The sequence below is a fragment of the Serinus canaria genome, chromosome 1 (assembly GCF_022539315.1).
Source record: "Serinus canaria isolate serCan28SL12 chromosome 1, serCan2020, whole genome shotgun sequence".
NCBI lineage: Eukaryota > Metazoa > Chordata > Aves > Passeriformes > Fringillidae > Serinus > Serinus canaria.
This window is the reverse complement of record NC_066313.1, coordinates 46035181-46054726: the sequence shown is the minus strand read 5'-3', so window position 1 is coordinate 46054726 and position 19546 is coordinate 46035181. Positions and strand designations below refer to the sequence as shown.

The 19546-nt window shown below is 34.9% G+C and overlaps 1 protein-coding gene across 6 annotated transcripts in view; it reads right to left on the bottom strand.

Moving 5' to 3' along the window:
* PAN3 (poly(A) specific ribonuclease subunit PAN3) overlaps positions 1–19546 on the bottom strand; it is a 550273-nt gene that overhangs the window by 492094 nt on the left and 38633 nt on the right. For 5 of the 6 annotated variants that reach the window (XR_003945505.2, XM_050971122.1, XM_030233970.2 and 2 more), the window contains 7 exons: positions 14897–15047; positions 6745–6992; positions 6063–6167; positions 5351–5408; positions 4093–4254; positions 3814–3930; positions 3594–3695 (listed from right to left, as the gene is read on the bottom strand). Coding sequence is in view for 5 of the 6 variants with exons in the window: in XM_050971122.1 (XP_050827079.1) it covers positions 3594–3695; positions 3814–3930; positions 4093–4254; positions 5351–5408; positions 6063–6167; positions 6745–6992; positions 14897–15047 (943 nt within the window). In the remaining variant the exon portion in view is untranslated. The remainder of the gene's footprint in view (positions 1–3593; positions 3696–3813; positions 3931–4092; positions 4255–5350; positions 5409–6062; positions 6168–6744; positions 6993–14896; positions 15048–19546) is intronic. The other variant, XM_030233967.2, reaches the window with a different exon arrangement.

Below are 19546 nucleotides of genomic sequence, written 5' to 3'. Positions count from 1 at the left end.
CAAGGTAGTCCTGTAACAGTGTCTGCAAATAACATGGCAAGAAGAAAACACCCAAGACTGACCACATTGACACCAGTGACATGCAAGACAGCCATGTAAACCATAATCCTCATCTTTTAACTATCAAGGTCTTATGTTGCCAACTCAAGTGTTCAACATAAATAAGGTTGCATACCTGAAATCAAATTCTCTGAGTTCACTGATCAGGTTCACAGTGTTGTGCCTCCTAAAACCTTTATAAGCAATTCTACTAATCTGGGCCTCATGCTGCAGAGTACCCAACTTCCATCCATTCCCCTGCTTCTCTTGGGAGTCTCCTCTAGGCAGGCAGACGGCCAAGAAACTCTGTGAGGGGATGGAGAAAGGATCCATGAAGGCAGGCAATTCTGAGAAATCAAGTTATAGGTATGCAATCTTATTTTTCTCACTTAAATTGCTCTCTCTACTGAGGACCAGACTAGAAAGCAGGAGTTATTAAAAGAAAAAAAAAAAAAAAAAAAAAAAAAAAAAAAAGAAAGGCCAAAGCAAAGATATGCAGAAAGATTTGGCAAAATTTGGGAATTCAGGTAACTTTACGCCTAATTTATCTACTGAAAATATTGAAAGAGCAGGTAGTAAGTGCCACAGTCAGGAGACAATTATCTTTCCTACATATCCCTGTAAGTTCTGATGCAACAGCTCATTTTAATTAAGTAATTCTTTGGTTTGAACAGACAATGATGTCTTATTTCCACCTCCCTAAATTATTCCTGCCTATAAAAGGAAGCTGAAGTAGGTGAAACAAAGGGTCCAGAGAGCCCATGAGCCTGTTTCAAAGACACATACACTAAAATCAGCTTGCCATGAATACTGAAGTGCATAAACATAAATAAGTGGAATATTCTATTAGCCTCCAGTGATTTGCAGCCCAGAAGTAAATATCATGCCTATGCAGTCCCCAAATATTTCTCCTCCATGAGTAAGCCAACTTCCACCTTGAACCTAGGCAAATGTCTACAATAATCTATGAAAGTTCCATGGCTTAATTATCTTTACATAGTAGGTTTTGAATTTGCTACCTGTCTAGTTTCATTGGTAAGTCCTTAGTTTTAGGCTGGAAGAAATAATAAACTTTTTTTATTAATTTCTTCGTTATTCTAGATGATTTTTCAGACCATATTCCAGTCATTTTTAACCCCATTATATTCCTTTCCATCTTTAAAAGCATGAAAAGCATTATTCCACTTTGCTGTTCTTCATCCAGCTGTTCCACACCTTTGATCATCCCTGTCACCTCATCTCAACTTCTTCACTGCTCTTCTACACATTTCAAAATGCATGAGGAGGAACACAGCTACAGAGAGGAGTCTATCAGGCACACACAACTTGAATACAATGTCCACCATTTCACTGCTCTTTTCTTAATAAGCTACATCAACCTATTTCCTACTTATAGTTATTCAGCAAGAGGACAGTATTTTCTTCAATCTACCTAGCTGTGGTCCCAGACCTGTTACTGAGTGGCAACAGTCACAACAGAGGCCATCACTTCATGTTTAAAACGAGTTCCATTTTCCCTTTGATCACATTGGTTTACATTACATCACCTGCTGTATTATCAGTAGGAGTTCCAGTTTTGTAAGATCCTTCTGCAATCAATCACAACTGGCCTTTGTTTTTAACAATCCAAATAATTTGGTATTACCAGCAAACTTTGACAGACCATTTATCTTCAGAGCAAACAAGTGACTGTGTTAAGAAATACAACTCCCAGGAAGTCTTGTGAGACCCATCAGTGATCTTCACTGTTCACTCTTTCTGTTTCCAATATTCTAACCAGGCATTAACCTGAGAACCTTCTCTGTCATATGACTACTTAGGTTCTTTTAAAGACTCTGTTGGACTTCATTGAAAATTCCAAGGTCTTATCTACTGGATCTTCCTTTAAAGAACTTTGATAGATTAATGAGACATGACTGCCCTTTATAGGGCCGTAACTTAATTATTTTCCAGTGTGACAAAAGAACGTGTTCCTAAGAATTTTATTGTAACTTCTATTATTTTATCTAGAACAGACATCATTCTACTATGATTCTCTAGGTAGATACAAAAACATAACAAAGACTGATTCACATGGAAATTGAAAACCATGACTAGGAAACGGTCAGGAGTCTAGTCCTGCACGTAACAGTCATTAACCTAGCAGTAGATCTTCCAGTTTTATCTCACCAGATTAGTTTCACATCAGGCTCATTTAATCTGTAATTGCACTCTGATTTGCCACAGGATATGACACATCAAACTGGGGTTTCCTCCATCTGAAATATTACCAGCAAAATCAGTGGTGGAAATCAAGTTCCATCTACATTTATAATGGTCAGCTCAGTGCAAAGTCAGTGAGAATTATGCAGTATATAAGGTATGCACAAGTCTTTGAATGTATAGAAGGTTTTCTTCAAGCCTTTGAACATATTCACACACTACCAAACCACTATACTCTGATATAAAAGATAGCCAAGTGAAGTTCTAGATCACAACCTTTGAAACAGTTTGAATTCACAGCTAAAAGCTCTAATTTCAAAAGGCACAAGAAAGAAAAAAACCTTAGCTTCTGTTTCTCTTCAAACACTGGCAGCCTAAAGATATTTAGGGAAGATCTTCTCTAATAAAAAAAACAAAACCAGGCCATGTCACAGTCATCTGGTCATCTTTAGTGCTGGATCTAATTTCAGCATTGGTCCTGCATCAAGCAAGAAGTTGGTCCAAAAAAGCTCTGCAGAGTACTTTTCTACCTGAAGTCTTTCTCTGATTCCATTCAGCAGTGACCACCTCTCTTTCTCAGCATGGCACTGTTTGTGTTTCAAACACCTGACTGCAGTTTGTAAGACTGCAGGGGTCATGAATTGGTCCTAACAGGAAGAATGATTGACAGCACACTGTTTTGGAGAGGAAAAGGCTTTAGCCACAAGCATATGAGCTCTACTAGGCTACTTGCTGAGCCAAAGACCATCCTGTGACAGATTTCATTTAAGAATGTTGATGTAGTGACTCCATTGAAGCTATGTATAAACATCATTAAAAAAAAATTTCAGATGTAAGATGTGAAGTTGGTGTCTGAAAAGAATAAGGTACAGGGACTTTTCAACCCATTTCTTGTCTTAACTTGTACTTTACATTTCAAATCAAATAAAATACTGTCTAATTATTCCTCATAATGAGGAAAAAAACAGAAGGGTAGGACACCTAAACAGCAAGCACCAAATTGGCACAGCATATCTTTTGAATTTTGGAACCATTGCCATTAAATGTTAGGTGTTACCCGGTGAAAGACCTGTAATAAGGACACTAGAGCTCCTAGCTCCTGGTTTTGTTCCAACTTATTTTTCTCTCAAAGAGTTGTAATTCCCTTACATGCTGACATCAATTTTATATTTGTTTGATAATGTAAAAAAATTTTACAAATAGGAAGTGAAGAAGAACTCTCTCATATCAATATAGCTTATGGCATGACAGAACTTGTTAACCAAAAAATTAAGCTGAACAACTATTTGTGACCAGATGTTTACTGCTGAAACAGTGTATAGAAGTATTATATCATAGTGTAGTTTCCTTACCCCATTTCCGTTTGGTGAAATAGGAATCAGCACTAGGGTCATTGAAGTGTCTGCTCATCATAGTCTCTCCTCCAGCATGAAAATCATATGCAAAAACTAGAGCTTAAAAATAGAAACAGGTGATATTTACTAACTCCAGCATATTTGAAAAAAGTATGGACACATCAGCTGGAGGGAGTCGGGGGGGAGGGATAGTGGGAAAGAAAAAAGAAAAACTCACAATGTTCTCCAAAAGCTTTAGTGGTAAACACTTCACGCAAAGTTACGATATTTGAGTGCTGAATCTTTTTCCACATGTCAACCAATACCATGCACTTTGTGTTAACAAGACGGAAACCTAGAGAAAAAAATGAAACCCATGGTTTAAAGTATAATGTTTAGAATGAGAAATTTTTACTTTAGCATTTAGTCTGAAACTGCTGAGAAGGAACCAGACTCTAAAATATGACTGGTACACTTCAGAATGCTAGTCCTACTGTGAGAACTCAATTTTTCTCACCATGTATCCTCCGAAGGCAATAGGGCAGGTCATCTTTACTATTTACAGCTTTATAGCACGATGTAATGTACCCAAAGTTGCTCGTTTTCTGTATCCGATTGGGTGGTGGCAGTGGTTCCAAAGGAAAGAGGCTGTGGTAGCTGTCCACTTCCGCAGGAACTGCTAGAATCAGTTTATACACAGAAACATGTCAGGCCTCAGCTGACTTTGAGAAAATTACTGAGTAGCAGAGAAAATTAAAATGACTTTCACTAATATACAAATTATCACCTCCATTTTTTAAGTGCACGTGAAGTTCAAATTCACTATTTTTGCTTTAACACCAACATATTGGTAGGTTCCCAGAAGTGATCCCAGTGACCTAAAATTATTGTCTTCAGCAAAAGTGCTACACCAAGTAAAATCAATGGAATAGATGCCATTTCCATTCCATCTGCCATTTTCTCATTTGCCTTAGAAATTCACCCTTATGAATTTCTTTGGTGTTTTTTCCTACACTGATTCAATAATAAGCACCAATTTCCATGCAGACTTCATACCACAGAAAAAAACACATTTTCATCAGAAAAGTAGCAAGTATCAGTCTTATGTGTTTTAATATACTGGTATATAAAAGAGGGAGAGAGAAGTGCAAAAGGTTTGCAAATCAGATTAAGAGATTACCCTCGCACTTCATCTGGATTAGAACACTAAACTGCAGTTTTTAACTGCATCATTATCATTTTATGCACACATTTGAGAAGATACTGCAAGCAAAAATTGTTTAATTCAAGCTGAATAATGTAAATTCCCCAAAAGCCAAATCACAGTAAATAGTATACAGTTGTTCTGCCTGACAGCTAGCACAAAGCCTTCTCTGATATACCAGCCAAGTCACTTCAAAACAAACTGCTTTTCCAGTTCACATACCACCTTTGAAAAATTTATGCATCATTTAAAGAAGTACCTAATATCTACAAAGCAATACAAAACTGTTCTTCACAGGGCTTAACTGCCTTAATGATTTTTCTTTTCTCAGCAGTTTGAACTATTCCTAACCATTAAGGAGTTTCAAAGCTGAAGAAAATTACAATAGAAGACAGAAAGAATAATTCACATTTCTGAAACACTGCAATTGGTTAACCATGGCCCAGGCTGATGATTAAAGCTCCATGAAAAAATAAAAACAGTTTTTGCAAGAGGTTGTTAATATAGATGAATGTACCTAGTTGCAGAAAAACATGATCACTGTTCAGAGTTTTGAGAAACACTTACTTACCAGGAATATCAGCCTGATCAATCTGGGCCATAGTTATTAAGTGTCTGTTGATGAGTTCCTAAAGGAAAAATTAAGTTAAGTTTTGAACATTATAATTCAGCTCATTATTTTTGATGATTTAAGAAAACAGTGTCTTTGAAGTACTAGCTACCTGTACTAAAATAGAGAATTAATGCAAAGGGCAGAGAGGGTCAGAAGACAAATAGCTTGAAAATTTGAATGATAAAATACCTAAATTCTTAAAGGAGCTTCAGAAGACATTTGAAACAGCTGGCACTGACAAAGGCAGCTACTACAGTAAAGCTGAAATTAATAACACTCACAGACAGCCTTGAGATGATGAACCCTGAGCAGAGCTCTTCAACTAACACCTGCATACACTTCCATTTCAGTGGGAGACTTTCAAACTGAATAGTATTGCAGCTTAAAATAATGCTATAAAAATAAACCCATGCACACCAAAAAAAACACATCAGTGATAGTACTGAGCTGAATAGCAAATCATGGCATGCAGATTAGATTGCAGTCATATATGCTGTAACTCACCCCGACCCTCTGTTGTACTCCACCTATTACAAGATTTGAGTTTTCAAATTCTCCACTGGAAAAACTTACTGCACATATTTCAAGTGTCTATTTCTGTTCTACCATTAACAATTTTTTACTTTTTGCCAAGATATTACATTTTCCTTTAAACTCTCTAACATCTTACCTGTCTGAGCTCATCTGCCATGAAGAAGGAAGGTGCATTTGCTTTTGGCTGCATGTAAGCAACATGAGGTGCAGCTGGATGGTAGATGTGGTAGTTTGGAAAAACCTAAAAACAAAATATTTCAAAAATCTTTTTTCAAGTCCTTAAGGATAAAGTAAACAAAGAATTTTCTCACTCTTTCAGTTCAAACTATGAAATCCTCATGTACAAGTTACAAATATGTTGTCAGATATGTTACGATTTTTTAATGTGGTATTCACTACTATAGATTTCAAGGGAGACAGAGGTGTATGTGTATATATGTATGTACATAGTTATTTTCACAGTTTTGTAACTGCCTTTTTCCCATCACTGTAAATAAAAGAGCTATTTAACCTATCAAAAAAAAAAACAAACTTGACTTTTTGATGTTTTCTCATTAGGAATGTATTCACTGAGACATACAGAATGCTTTCTTGCTATTGCTGTGTTAAAACCCCAGAAAGCTCTACACAGCTGTAGAAATATATAAAAATTTCTCTGGTCCTTATATTTCAGTGATTTTGGAAAACAACTAAAATAACTAAAAGGCCTCACCTTCATACAGAATAAGCGGTTTATAAGCGTTAAAAGTAACACCTGTAGTATCAGCCAATCCAGCACTTAGAAACTCCAGACAGCTATGTACTGAAAGTCAACATACCATTCCTGTGAGAGGTGCTGGAGTTGTATCAGTGTAGAAGTATGTTGTTCCACCCACTGTTTCCTTCTGGATCACCTGGCCAGTAGATGGAGGCTGAGAGACAGCGTTAGCGACAGACGCAGAGGCACTAGTAGGCACCATATAGTTTGCTGGGTTAGGAGTATGACTTCTTCTTCGGGGAGCAGGAGATGTATGAGGAGTTATTTTGGGAGAATGAAGAGGAGAAGATCCTGCTGACAGTGACATTCCTTAAAGAAATACAAGAAGACATTCTAGATCAAATCTGTCATCAAAAAAAAAAAAATTAGCAATTTCAGAAAAGCATCCTTCACTACCAACAGCATTCTGAGCAGGTGAGACACTTAACTCTTCATATAGATATAGAAATCCTTGAAAGTTAAGACACTAAGAGCATGACTGAACAGATATCTTTTTCCCAAAATCTTTGCTTATTGCAGATAAAGAGGGCTTGGGAACTTACAATATACATGAAGAACTGAAATGAAAAACATAAGTAGCTGAAAAGGGAAGACAAGTCAAAATAATGCTGTATCTAAAAGATAGTTCATTAAACTGCAAAAAGATAAAATATTAATGACTATGGGAGTGTTTACTTAACAGTTACATGAGCAGTCAATGGAGTTTGCTGAGCTGTAACTCACTTCACCTAATAATGCATGTACCTTTTATTAGAACTCCACAGTTATAAATATCTCCAGTAATACAGCCCATAAATGAGTGTGTTAATAATACACAATATGCTACTATTAATAACTTCAGGGGAGTAATTACCTATTTTCCTGTAACTGTTATATTGAGAAGTCATCCTCCAAATGATCTATTTGATATGTACAAATAGGTAACATCTCATGATATTAAGTCTATTAAACATTCCTTTGGAATTTTCTAATTTATTTGAAATTATTTTATTGGCTGGTGTTCACCTTCAGCATTCCAGGGGCAACTCCACTGATGCCTGAGAAACTCTGCTTCTAAACACAGTGCATTAAGGAGAAAAATAAGGGCAACTTTTTTGCATACACTCTTTTCAGTTACCAAACAGTCTAATTACTTCAAGAGTTATTGCATGCAGAGTTCTCAGATTTGCTTACTTATAAAAATTAGGTGTAAAATAGACATTCCAGGGCGCTGCTGAGGAAGAGATAACCCTTCAAAAAAACTCCCTGCAGTTATTTACTAGCGGAAGATCAGACATATTCAGGTGTTCAGACTAACACCAAAGAAAAATCATTGAAAGGTATTATTGCTCAGTTCAGATTGGGATGTACATTCTCTTCTATACAGTCAGAATTGTATTAGTCATACTAAATCTTTTCCTTGAAAGGATAGAAGAGACACAGCTTTCATATTTAACATTCTGATGACAGCTGAGAATTCTTCTCTAATTAAGAATGGTTAGTTATTTACTCAGCTATTTGAATAAATTAATTACAAAAACTCTGGTAACCAGAGTAATTTAAGCAAATATCCAACTAATGAAAGTGAGAGGAATTTCTTTTGCATACACACTTTTTAGTTACATAAACTAGTTTATTTAACTTCAATCATGAGTTACTGTATGCAGAGTTCTCAAAATACATCATCAGTAATGTGTGTAGGAGTGATTTCACACTCGTACCGTGTCCCTAAAGTAATCTCATCCCACCTACATTTCATTTTTTCTTTTTTAAAACAAAAGACAAAAGCAAATAAGTTTCAGTATTAACAAGTAATCAGTACCTTGGGAAAAATTACTTTGAAGCTATATTATCCTAATGATATTAAAAGAATATTTGTAACCTTTCATTTAGCTCTTCTCATTTACTCCTTTAACATCTCAAAAACCATATTTATTAATTCAGCATAATTCTCTTTTGTTCCTCAAAAGTAAACAGTTCCAACAAAATGAACAAGATTTTTAAAATGCAACTGGTAGAATCATCTGCCTTTCTTTTTAATTGTGTCTTTTACACCATTTATTCTTTTTATAAAACTGTAAATTATACAAATACGGAAGGACAAAAGTCTGCACTTTTCTAGGCTAGAACTTTTCTTTGTATTAATACACATACATGTGTGTACACACATTTATAGATAAGCAATATTGTAGTATATTGCTGATCAGTGTACTAACTTAAAAAATGAATTATAATAGGCACTGCTAAATGGTAACAGTCTCCTAAAAATCCATTTAGAAATTAGCTGTATGACTATAAAATGTTACATATTTTGATAGTACCAATTTATGCTACAAAAGAAAGTAAATTTTCATTAAGGGAAATGTTACCTTCAGTGACTAATACTTCAATATTTCAACAGCTCTGTAAAGATTGTTGCATTTTTAACAAAAGACTAAAATACAAATGCATTCTTAATCCAATGGGGAAAGATCAATTTCAAATGAAACAATGTATTAGTATTAAAAGCTGAAGGATGAGTAAAGTGGCCATTAAACTGAAGCAACTCTACAGTTAATGATAACTAAGAATTCTCTTCATCTATGGAAAGTTATTGACATTTCTTTTTCACTCTATTCCAATAGAGCAGTATTAAATGAAGTCCTCACAAGCACATAATCTCAACAGAGGCAGGAATAAATGGCTTCAAGAGTAACTCAACAGAACAGCCAGCTGTAGGGATCATGAAATAAGAACTCAGCAGCCTTCATATATACTGATGGAAAATTAATTGAAGTCCTCTCCTTTCAAATAAACACTATAGGTACAAGACAGTAAGAAATATCTTGCAGAAAAGTGAAGACTTGCAACTCGCTAAAATTATAATGTAACCTTCTATTATAAGTTTCCCAGAAAAAAAAGATCTCTGATGATCTTTACAGATACAATTTCAAACAATTTCCACTTTAAGATTTACTTTTCAAAAAAAAATTTATTCCTGCCAAAGAATAGTTACACACACAAATCCTTCATGTCTTTGCACAGGTATTAATGCAAGATTGAAAGAAAAGGATCACAGCATCACACAATTCCTTTCAGATGGCCTTCCGGTCTAGTCAGTTCTCCTCAGAAAGGACATTGAGAGTTCAGTGAAAATCATCTGAAAGGCAGACCATATGGCCTCCTCATTTGCCAATACACATAGTGAGTTCAGGAGATGAAAGAAGCTTGAAAAGAGTCTGGTCTTATTCTACTAGAACATACTACACATGCTACAAGAATTTTGCTCCTACTGTTGCGGTGAGTATGGACAGGTTGAGACAGGTTGCAGGTGACAGATTCTTCTGAGAGACTTGCATTACATTCTGCACAATCTAAATAACTATTGAAAGCCCAGCATAACAAAAAAAAAACCCAAAAAACACTTATTACAGTGCAACTGTGTATATTTAAGCACTTCAGGCAACTAATAGAGTGCACAAACTCAAGCAGATATCACCAACTTCATTAGTATTTCAATAAATTAAAAGCATACTAATAGTAATATTTAATCATAACAAATAGAATGAGAAGGAAAAGAAGAAAAATAGTTTTATTAACAAGTGATTATATATTTCTACTGACTCATCCTCAAGGAAAAAGCTGTTACTAAACATATAATAGCAACAATGGAACCAGACCTCACAGAATTAGGCTGGTTTTAATAGCACAGTTTATATAAATGTCTATTCACTTAAAGGGCCTAACAAAAAATGAGCTCTTAAAAACCTACTTATGATTTACATATATATATACACACAGATACATATATACACATGTATATGTATATCTCAGTCATATCAGTTATCTTGACAAATAATATTAAGCTTTCCCTATGAGAGGGTTCAAGATTCCCCTATATTAAAATTCAAATGCCAACAGGAATACTACGTCAGACATCAAAAATTGTTGCTTTCCATTCCTTGTTGTGGGGAATCTTAATATACTTCATGAAGAAGTCAAATACAATCTTAAAAGATGAACTGCAAGGGGAAAGGGCTTCTTTCACTTTTCTATCTAAAAAGGGGTGTCACGGTACATGGCTGTCATGGTGTTGTCACACCAACATGGAAATGTTTGTGGGATTTGAAGATCTTTTCCCAACATTCACAGTGAATGTGCAGGCTCCTGATGCCTTATTCTGTAAAGAGAGAGGGATCATACTTACATATCCCTCTTTATTCTCATATTTTCATTTATTGCCTTGTTTTTTATTTCTGAAGTGTCATTGTGGCTGAGGAAAGGGATATGGCAGACTTTGACACACATTTGAGACAATGCCAAAAGACATTTTATGAGTTTAATGTTTTTAATAAAGCTTTGTAGCACACAATGTATTTGAACTAAAAGCTAGGTTGTACTTTGAATCTGGTAATTCACACAGATAATCAGGATCAAAGGGCATTAAGCATGATTTCTTAATGACTCAGTATCTACAACTTTTTGATTTAATGAGAATTCACAACTTAGTGAGGCAGGACTTCATTAAGCTCAGGTGTTTGTACATCAGCTGGCCTGATGTACAGCCAATACAACATTAAAGGTTTAAAAAAACCTTCAAGTTTTACCTACAAATTTACTAGTTTATAACCACATCCCTATGTCTCTAATGCTTGTAACACATTCAGAGGTGAAAAATTAAACAGTTAACATTTTATCACTTTAATGTTCTGTACCTTAGAGATACCCCAGACTACTAGGTAAATTTTGAAGAGTGACAAGGAAAAGTAAATTGTAATATCAGATTATTTCAAGAACTTTAGGGAGCATTCTTAAAGTCATTAACTTTCTTTTTTTCTTGTAAGCTTTCTCTCAGGTCATTAGCATTGTAGCTGTGTATTTTCAAGTTAATGAAATCTGCTTCATTCCCTAAACAATTTGTATCATCAATTCTTCCTCTTCCATTTCAATTGGGAAAATAAGATCATTTTAGAGTCTCTTTGCCTTCTTCTGTTCTTACATTATTCTGGAATGGACTTCCTCCGCACCATATTTGATCCAGGAGGCTAGAACAAGCTCTTGGGACCTTCAGCCACACAAACCACCTCAGCTGAAAGTGCTCCATATCTCCAGCTCTGGCTGTGGGCTCTGAGAACTACAATCCTGCAGCTCATCACAATGGAGATGTGTCAACTGGACATGAGCACACCTTTGCACTCCTGGCTCCTAAGCCTGCAGGTTCAGACTGGCAGCAGAAATGGGATCTCCTACATTCCGCATAAGTTCAAAACCTGACTTGGACTAAATATAAAAGCAACAGCAATTTGCTGTCACTTCCATCAGTGACAAAGGCATCATTCTTTAGGTACAATCTCAACATTTTTCACTACTGGGGGCTATACATCTGTTCTCTCTCAAGTTCAACACAGCAATGATGTCTTATCACTTTGATGACATTCATGCATTTCTTTCATACACTGTGTTGCACATTTTAATGACATTAATACTCTAATACAGCTATGCAGGACTGGGTAAGATAAACTTGTAAGCAAAAGTGCTATTTGAAGATTGTCGACTTCTTACTAGATTTCTTACACAAATGACAAAAAGGTTGTGTTTGCTAGCAATGAAAGGGAGGAGCAATAAGGTAGTATTCAGGTGAGTTTAGGGAAAAAGAGTTTGGAAACGGTAAATGAGATCTGTTTACAACTCTTCAGTGAAACAATTTTCTCCCACCACTTGTGTACGTTGCACTTCGTATCACTCTGTTTCCATACTCTATTAAAGGTGACCAAGATGAACACGACTCTGTGTTGAGATAACCTTAGTAAGCACTTACATAAGTAAACATGTGAATGTGGGAGTAACCTTCTTCCATGCTACATCCTAACTGATATGTCAGGCATGGATCCAACAAGTTACCCACTAAAGTATTTTACGTTTCCCCTGTCATATTTTTCAGTATTTCAGCAGTACTGTCAACAAGACAGGCAGAACAAATATTTTGCAAGGACAAAAAATACTAGATGTCAAAAGTGGTTTTGATTTGCACCTACTTTTAGGGAAATCTCAGAAATTAGATATGTGAAAGAACTTATATTTTTTTCATCATCAGGAAGGAAATCAAAGGACTGTTTTCATAATTTACCTACTTTGTTATGGGTGAATAAAACTATGGAAGTCTTAAATACTCCTACCACATTTCCTTATTTCTCATGAAATTTTGATTTCCTCCAGTACACTGTAAATTACAATAAGCAATCTTAATCTCACATAAATACTTAAATCTGCAAAGTTATTCAACTGGAGAGTATTCAGCTTTTAACTAGAAGACGACTTATCTTTATTCAAAGGAAAATTCTTATGAACTCTTTACATGGCTTTTATTTGAATTTGTTTTCACTTATTGAAACCTAACATATCTCAACCATTTTTTCATGACAACTTCAGAATGTATTTCAGTATTTTTTTTATTCAGTAACCCAGTATGATCTAAGTGGTGAAGTTTCCCCACAAAAAGATACTGCTTTCTTATTTAAGAGCCTAATTTTTTAGAAAGAGCACCTCCTAGCTGACCTTGAGGTAACAGGAATTTTTGTGGATAGATCCTGTTGACAGGTTTATTTAATGCTGACATTTAAATAAAAATAAATGTCTGTGAGCAGTATTTACATAGGACACTTAGGTTCAGAGAATTCTGCACACAGTGAGAGAAGAAACGCTTCTAGAAAAATTCAGTGAATCCAACCAAGGTCCCTACTTTGAACTATATTTTAATTTTATTTATACAGGAAGAGCAGGGTAACAAGCCAACTCTGCCTGAAGTTCTCTTATGAACACTCCCCCATCCCTCGTGTCCATAAACAAACAATAGTATTTGAGGCTAGAAAGTATGCAGCATGGGTATCTATATTTATTTCTAGGACCTGAAATTGTTGTGCGAACTTCTTTCATCAGTGTTACTTATCCTTTCAAGTATTACTTACAGATAGTAAAGAAATTGGACTGTGAAGGATCCCTCTGAGACCCCACTGGACACTTTCCAAAAGTAGATCATTTTACTGTATTCTATTTAATCCTTTATACACTTTTCAATCCAGGTGACAAGGCTGAGAGGCATATAAACACAACAGTTTTCCAATAAGACGGTACAGCAGGATCAAGCAGACACAGTACCACAACATGTTCATTTGGTCAGCAGAAGTATCAATCTGTCCTAGCCTGCCCGGCTACATTTTTACATGCAAGCTAAATGCTGGCTTCTTTCACATTGACACTGGCATCAAGAAAGACTGAAATTAATTTTAATAAATGGTAATTGCCAATAGATGTTTAAAAAATCATTTATAGCATTTGTCCATTCACCTTTTGGAAATTACCCAATGGCTCTTGGTAGCCACAAGAGACAGCTGGAGGTTTAAGTACATACAGAAACTCATTAAAGAATCTGCAGTGTGAATATCCAGATTTTCTGGTAGTCATATACTAAAAACATTTTAATTTTATCTAAACAAAATTATTAGAATTAGATTAACATCTTAAGATCAGACAACTAAAGGATGTATGAAGGGTTTGAACTTTTCAAATGCGTAAAAAAAAAAATCTGTCACTCAATTACACGACTGCAATGGAACACATTTCAGTAAGAATTTTAAACCTGGGAAATAACTATAAATTAGAAGTCTTAAAAGTGAGATTACGTGTGACAGATACAATAAAAACTAACACTATTTTGCAAGGCACAGTATTATAGAATTAGCTTGTCTTCTACTTTGTGTTTTTAATCCAGATTTTTAAGATATCATATGCACTCATTAATATTGAAAAAAAAAAACTTCTACATCACACAGTCTAGAAACATATAAAAAGAGCATATTGGTGTGTAGAAAACCAAGATCATATGCATTGTAGACTACAACGCATTTCTAGACTATGGGTAGTTTAAATCCTCTCCAGGTACTGCTCTGCCAAGAACCACTTAGGACACAGTATGTGATAACTCTGCAACCCTTTTCCCCAAAAAGAGCAGAGTAAGTTTATAATTTCAATGCTGCTGTGGCTGAGCAGATTTCACAGACTGCAGTGTGATTTCCACACTACTGGAATCCAAAGTTCCTCTGCTTTTTAATGATTGCCGTAAAATTAAGAGCTGAAGTAGGAGGTAGCTACATTTATACCAAATAAATCTGATAACTATATATATATATATATATATATGTAGGGTTATGCTTGACAAAAAAAAGCCACTGTACTAGAAATCGTTACTCTCAGCTTACCTGGTGCTAACCCAGCAGTAGCAGGACTTCCCATGGAGGGGTGAGAGAACAAGGCTTGAGAGAAGGCAGACATACTTGACTGGGATACATTACTCAGCCTGGAGGTTGATCCTCCTTTGGGAATAAACTCACTTGCAGAGGGATTTGGTGTCTGTTTAAAAAACAATAATAAATTAATGTTTATTTCAAATGAGAAGGGATTTATTTGGTAGAAAATACTTTCTAGACAGGCCTACTAGTACAGGAGCTATTTTTACGGTACATACAGCTTACTGAAGAGAACAAAGAATAATGGAAGCTGGTCTGCATGAAAAATTTAGACACGTTTTTAGCTTATGTCTGAAATGCTAGAAGCAAACTTTCCATATAAGCAGCTAGTCTACAAATTCATACAACATTTTGCAAAAGGCTTTCCATAAGCATTACATTACAAGTTGGTGAACAGACTTGACATGGAGAAAGCTTTACCACAGCTGCACAGACTGTTCTCCCATGATTTCAGCAATTCTGTCTCAAACTAACTAGCAATTTTAAATTAAAGAAGTAAAAATGATTCCTACTAGAAAAGTCATCCCTGCCTCTATTTCATATAGATCTGTATGATCAGTTTTTTTGTGAAGGTAACTTCTGCTTTAATTACCTGTTTTATTTATCTAGCACTCTTAATAATAAAGTCTAATTTGGTGCTATGGAAAAAACCAGAAGCAGAATGATGCCTAAACATCCAGTATTTGTTAGTACATAAAGCAAACACATGAGCAATTTTTAATCTCTATTAAAGTCAGTGCAGACAGTTTTGTAGTTTGTGATCATGGTGTTTGCTTTGAGGTGAGGTTTTTGTTTGATTTGGGGCAGGGAGGGTTAGAAAAGGAAAATCTCAGTTAGAGCTCAAAAGGCAAAAAGCTTATCATTGAACAGACAATTACAAATTACAGGAGTGGAACAAAAACTACATTAAGCCAAAAAATAAAATCAATTATTACATGAACGCACTGAAAATCTTGAAGATTATTGAATTACAGGATTTAGTTTATTAAGCAATCTGCACAGTACCTCTCAAAAGTGTCTAAACAAGTTAGGCAAAATAAGAAGACAGCAACAGCTCCCAATAGACAAGGGATACTGTTAAAATAATCCATAGCATTTTTTTACAGAAAATTATATTGGATTACTTTATTTTAAAACTGCCTGGTTTCAGGCAGTTTTAAAATAACCAAATATATCAACTGTTAGTTAAATTATCAATATTAATTTTACCAATATAAAGTGGCATCAGGAAATTAGTTAGTGCCAAATTAAAAGTGAAGTGTGAAGATCAATTTAGACAGTGAAGAAAGTATTTGAGAACAGTTTCTGTTAACTAGTTTTTAATACCTTTATCTGATTATTTCTGCCAAGTATCATAGTATTAATGCATTTCAATGCAGTGAAAAAGAAGGTTCTCAAAGTTGTAAAATTAAAGAAGATGCCCAGGTTTAAAAGCAAATAGCAAAAATATTCGACCTTTAATCACACAGTAATTTTAACCACCATCCACTTTCTGGTATCAACTACCACCTTATTTGTCACCTTACATGTGCATGTTTCTGAATATTGAAGGAACAGCTACAAGTAAACATGCAGACTGTGAAGTAAAACGTTTAAATGGGTAAAGCGTTCACATGAATTTTAAAACTCTTTAATCACACTTCAGGAAAACATGTTAAGATATACACTAATACAGCAAAACAAACGATAAGTTGAATTATACAGACTGAAAAAAACATAACTGACTCATTTATACTCAAAAGGTAATATTCTGGATTTATCTGAATTTAGGTACATGAATAACTAAGAATAGTGCTTCTCTAGATAAAAACTGGCATGCAACCATTCAGTGAAATCTGTACTGAAACTGAAGAAAATTACACAGGGGGTAAAGCACAACTTTTCCAAGCAGTGGTAGAGCTAAACAGCCATCAAACAAAACAACTGGGACAGCAAGGGACAGAATTTGCACCATCTTGCTAAAAGAACACAATTCCAAGGAACTACAAGATCTACATTTTTCCACTGCTAAAAGTAGCAATGACACATCCACAGCTCTATCACATCTAAATACTGTGTCAACCAGGCAGCAAGGGTGGGACATGCCACTAGAAGCATGCAAGCAGAGAAAAAGACACCTTCTGGAAGGTAACTTAGACTTTCCTAGAGTAACTGAGAGAATGCCCAAAATCCCATCTTATAATTTTCACCTACTGATTCAAACTCCCGCAGCACAGAGATGCTTCTTATTTCTAATCGCATTCTGCAAACTTTCATAGACCAGTTTTTCTGTCTAAAAGTCACTTATTAAAATGTTACTTACTTGCAAAAAGGTACTGGCTTACTAAAAGTTACCTATGACCATATAAATTTTTAAATGCAGATTCACTTTAAGAAAGAGCTCCACTTTACTGGGAGGTGTTTTAATTTATCCAAGTGAAAGAGTCAAACCCAAGAATCTGCTAGGGCTGATCTGGTTTATGCTGTAGAATGACAAACAGCAATGGGTCAAGTGTGAGGGAAATTCAGTTTCATTCCATTATTTGATATCACAACTCAGGAGGAGCATCAAAGCTCAGTAAGATGAAGTTGTTTTTACATAACTTTGATGAAAATGTAAATGTGTATGAGTAAACAGCTCTGATTTATGAAGATAGACCCTATACTATGAAAGCCTGTTCTACTTCTCTTCATGTTGTGATGCTACCAACATGAAGCTGCAATCCAAGATTTTTCCCACTGGTAAAAAAGGTGATTTAAGTTTTGGTTACAATTTTAAAAGACCCTTCCATCTTCAAGTTGTTTTCTAAATATAGAAAAATACTCAAGTTCCACAGTCACTAATCAGAACAAACGAATCAAAGTAATACAGCAAATTCTAGTGATTGGTGGTCAAAGCTAGCAAATATTTTCAGACAATTTGAAGCTTAAGCCCCAATCCACATTTAAATTCATTACATCTATGTGAAGCTGCAGTTCTTAAAAAGCTTCTTCTATGCTTTTGAAGACATTTTATCTAAAGTAAAATATTCATTTTTCTGAAAACAGTTTTCTTGCATGAAAATAATTAAAATAATGAAGCCAGATTAAGTGATCAAACTAAGTGAGGGAATGTACTATTACTATTAGCTTTTTAATATTTAATATCTTAACTAGTTTTGAATCTTTATAGATAACCACTTTACAGCAATGGCCATGCAAATATGCCAAAATTAGAAAAGCCACATTCTTAGTGGGTAATGATTCAAAGTATTATATTCTTGGCCTGAAAAATATCCTACTTTCACTCTGCCAACTCACAGTACAAAGTATAAATTCCAGTTTTAGTTTTACATTTGGATCTATGGTCAGTTTGAAAATCTGTTTAAATAGTAACCATGCTTTAGAACCCAACCGAGTATTCTTACAATTTTTCCATTAGAGCCCTACCAGACTTCCCAAGATGACATAAAAAAATTTAAACTTTTATCAGAATGAAAATAATCTAGAGATCTTCTTAGTGAAAACATTTTCTTCATTCTGTATTATGTTTAAATGTTGCACAAGTACAGCTCTTAAACAAATGTCATTTAATTGCTAACTAATTATTAATCTCAGAATAAAGTAACCTATTCATGCTAGATGAGGCTTAAAATTTTAAGCCAAAATAAATCAGGATTGGTAAAATATGTAGAGAAAATAGGTATTGAAAACTGTTATTAATTTTCAAGAGTAACCAGAAGAATGGACATGCATTCATGAATCATGTAATGATTCAGAATCATGTAATGATAATGCAATACTGGGATGTTAAAAAGTAGCAGATGTACTTCTAAACCCAAAACAATAAAAAAAGCCTACTAGCACTGTCTGCATTGTGTTAAATAAGTCTAATTTCAGTTTCAAATGCACACGCCCCATAAAAAAGCACACACAAAATTTCAAAATGCTAATCAACATCTTCAATTAACAACATAAAAGAGAAGGAAGTAGAGCTGTGTCAGCTACGTTATGTATTTCTAGCAAACCACCTAAGGTGACTTCTGATACCTTTGCTAAAATTGCCATCACTCCCTCTTCCCCTCAACCTTGCCAACTGAAATGTCATCCACCTTCTTCCAATATATTAATAAAGATGCTTCAAACTAAAGCAGTAAAGCAATTTCCCTAATTGCTACCTGAATTTCTTTATCATGCATTCTCAGAATGATTCCATGAAGAAATTTCATCTAAATACCCCATTTCTGAGATTCTTTATGTCTATGCCTCTTTTCAGTCAGCTTTGCCAAGAAACTTCCAAAGACAGACCACAAAACTGAGTCCATCCAGCTCCACTTACAAAAACAATTCCTACACTTCTGTACATCACAGTGAAATAAAACTGCATAAAATACAGTCCAAATAAAGGCTGGTTTTAGCCACAATGCAATTACTAAGGATGGAACCAAAAAAGTACAAAGGAGGCCAGGACTATTAAATTACTCATTTGTGTCACCAATCAACTCAGAATTTGTCTGGTGACTTTTATGCTTTTACAGGTATTAAAAGGAAATAAAATTAAAATGTAGCATGGAGGGGAGGAAAAAAAATATTCTATGAGTATCACAAAAAAAAAAACCCCACTCCAGAATAATTCAAGGGTCC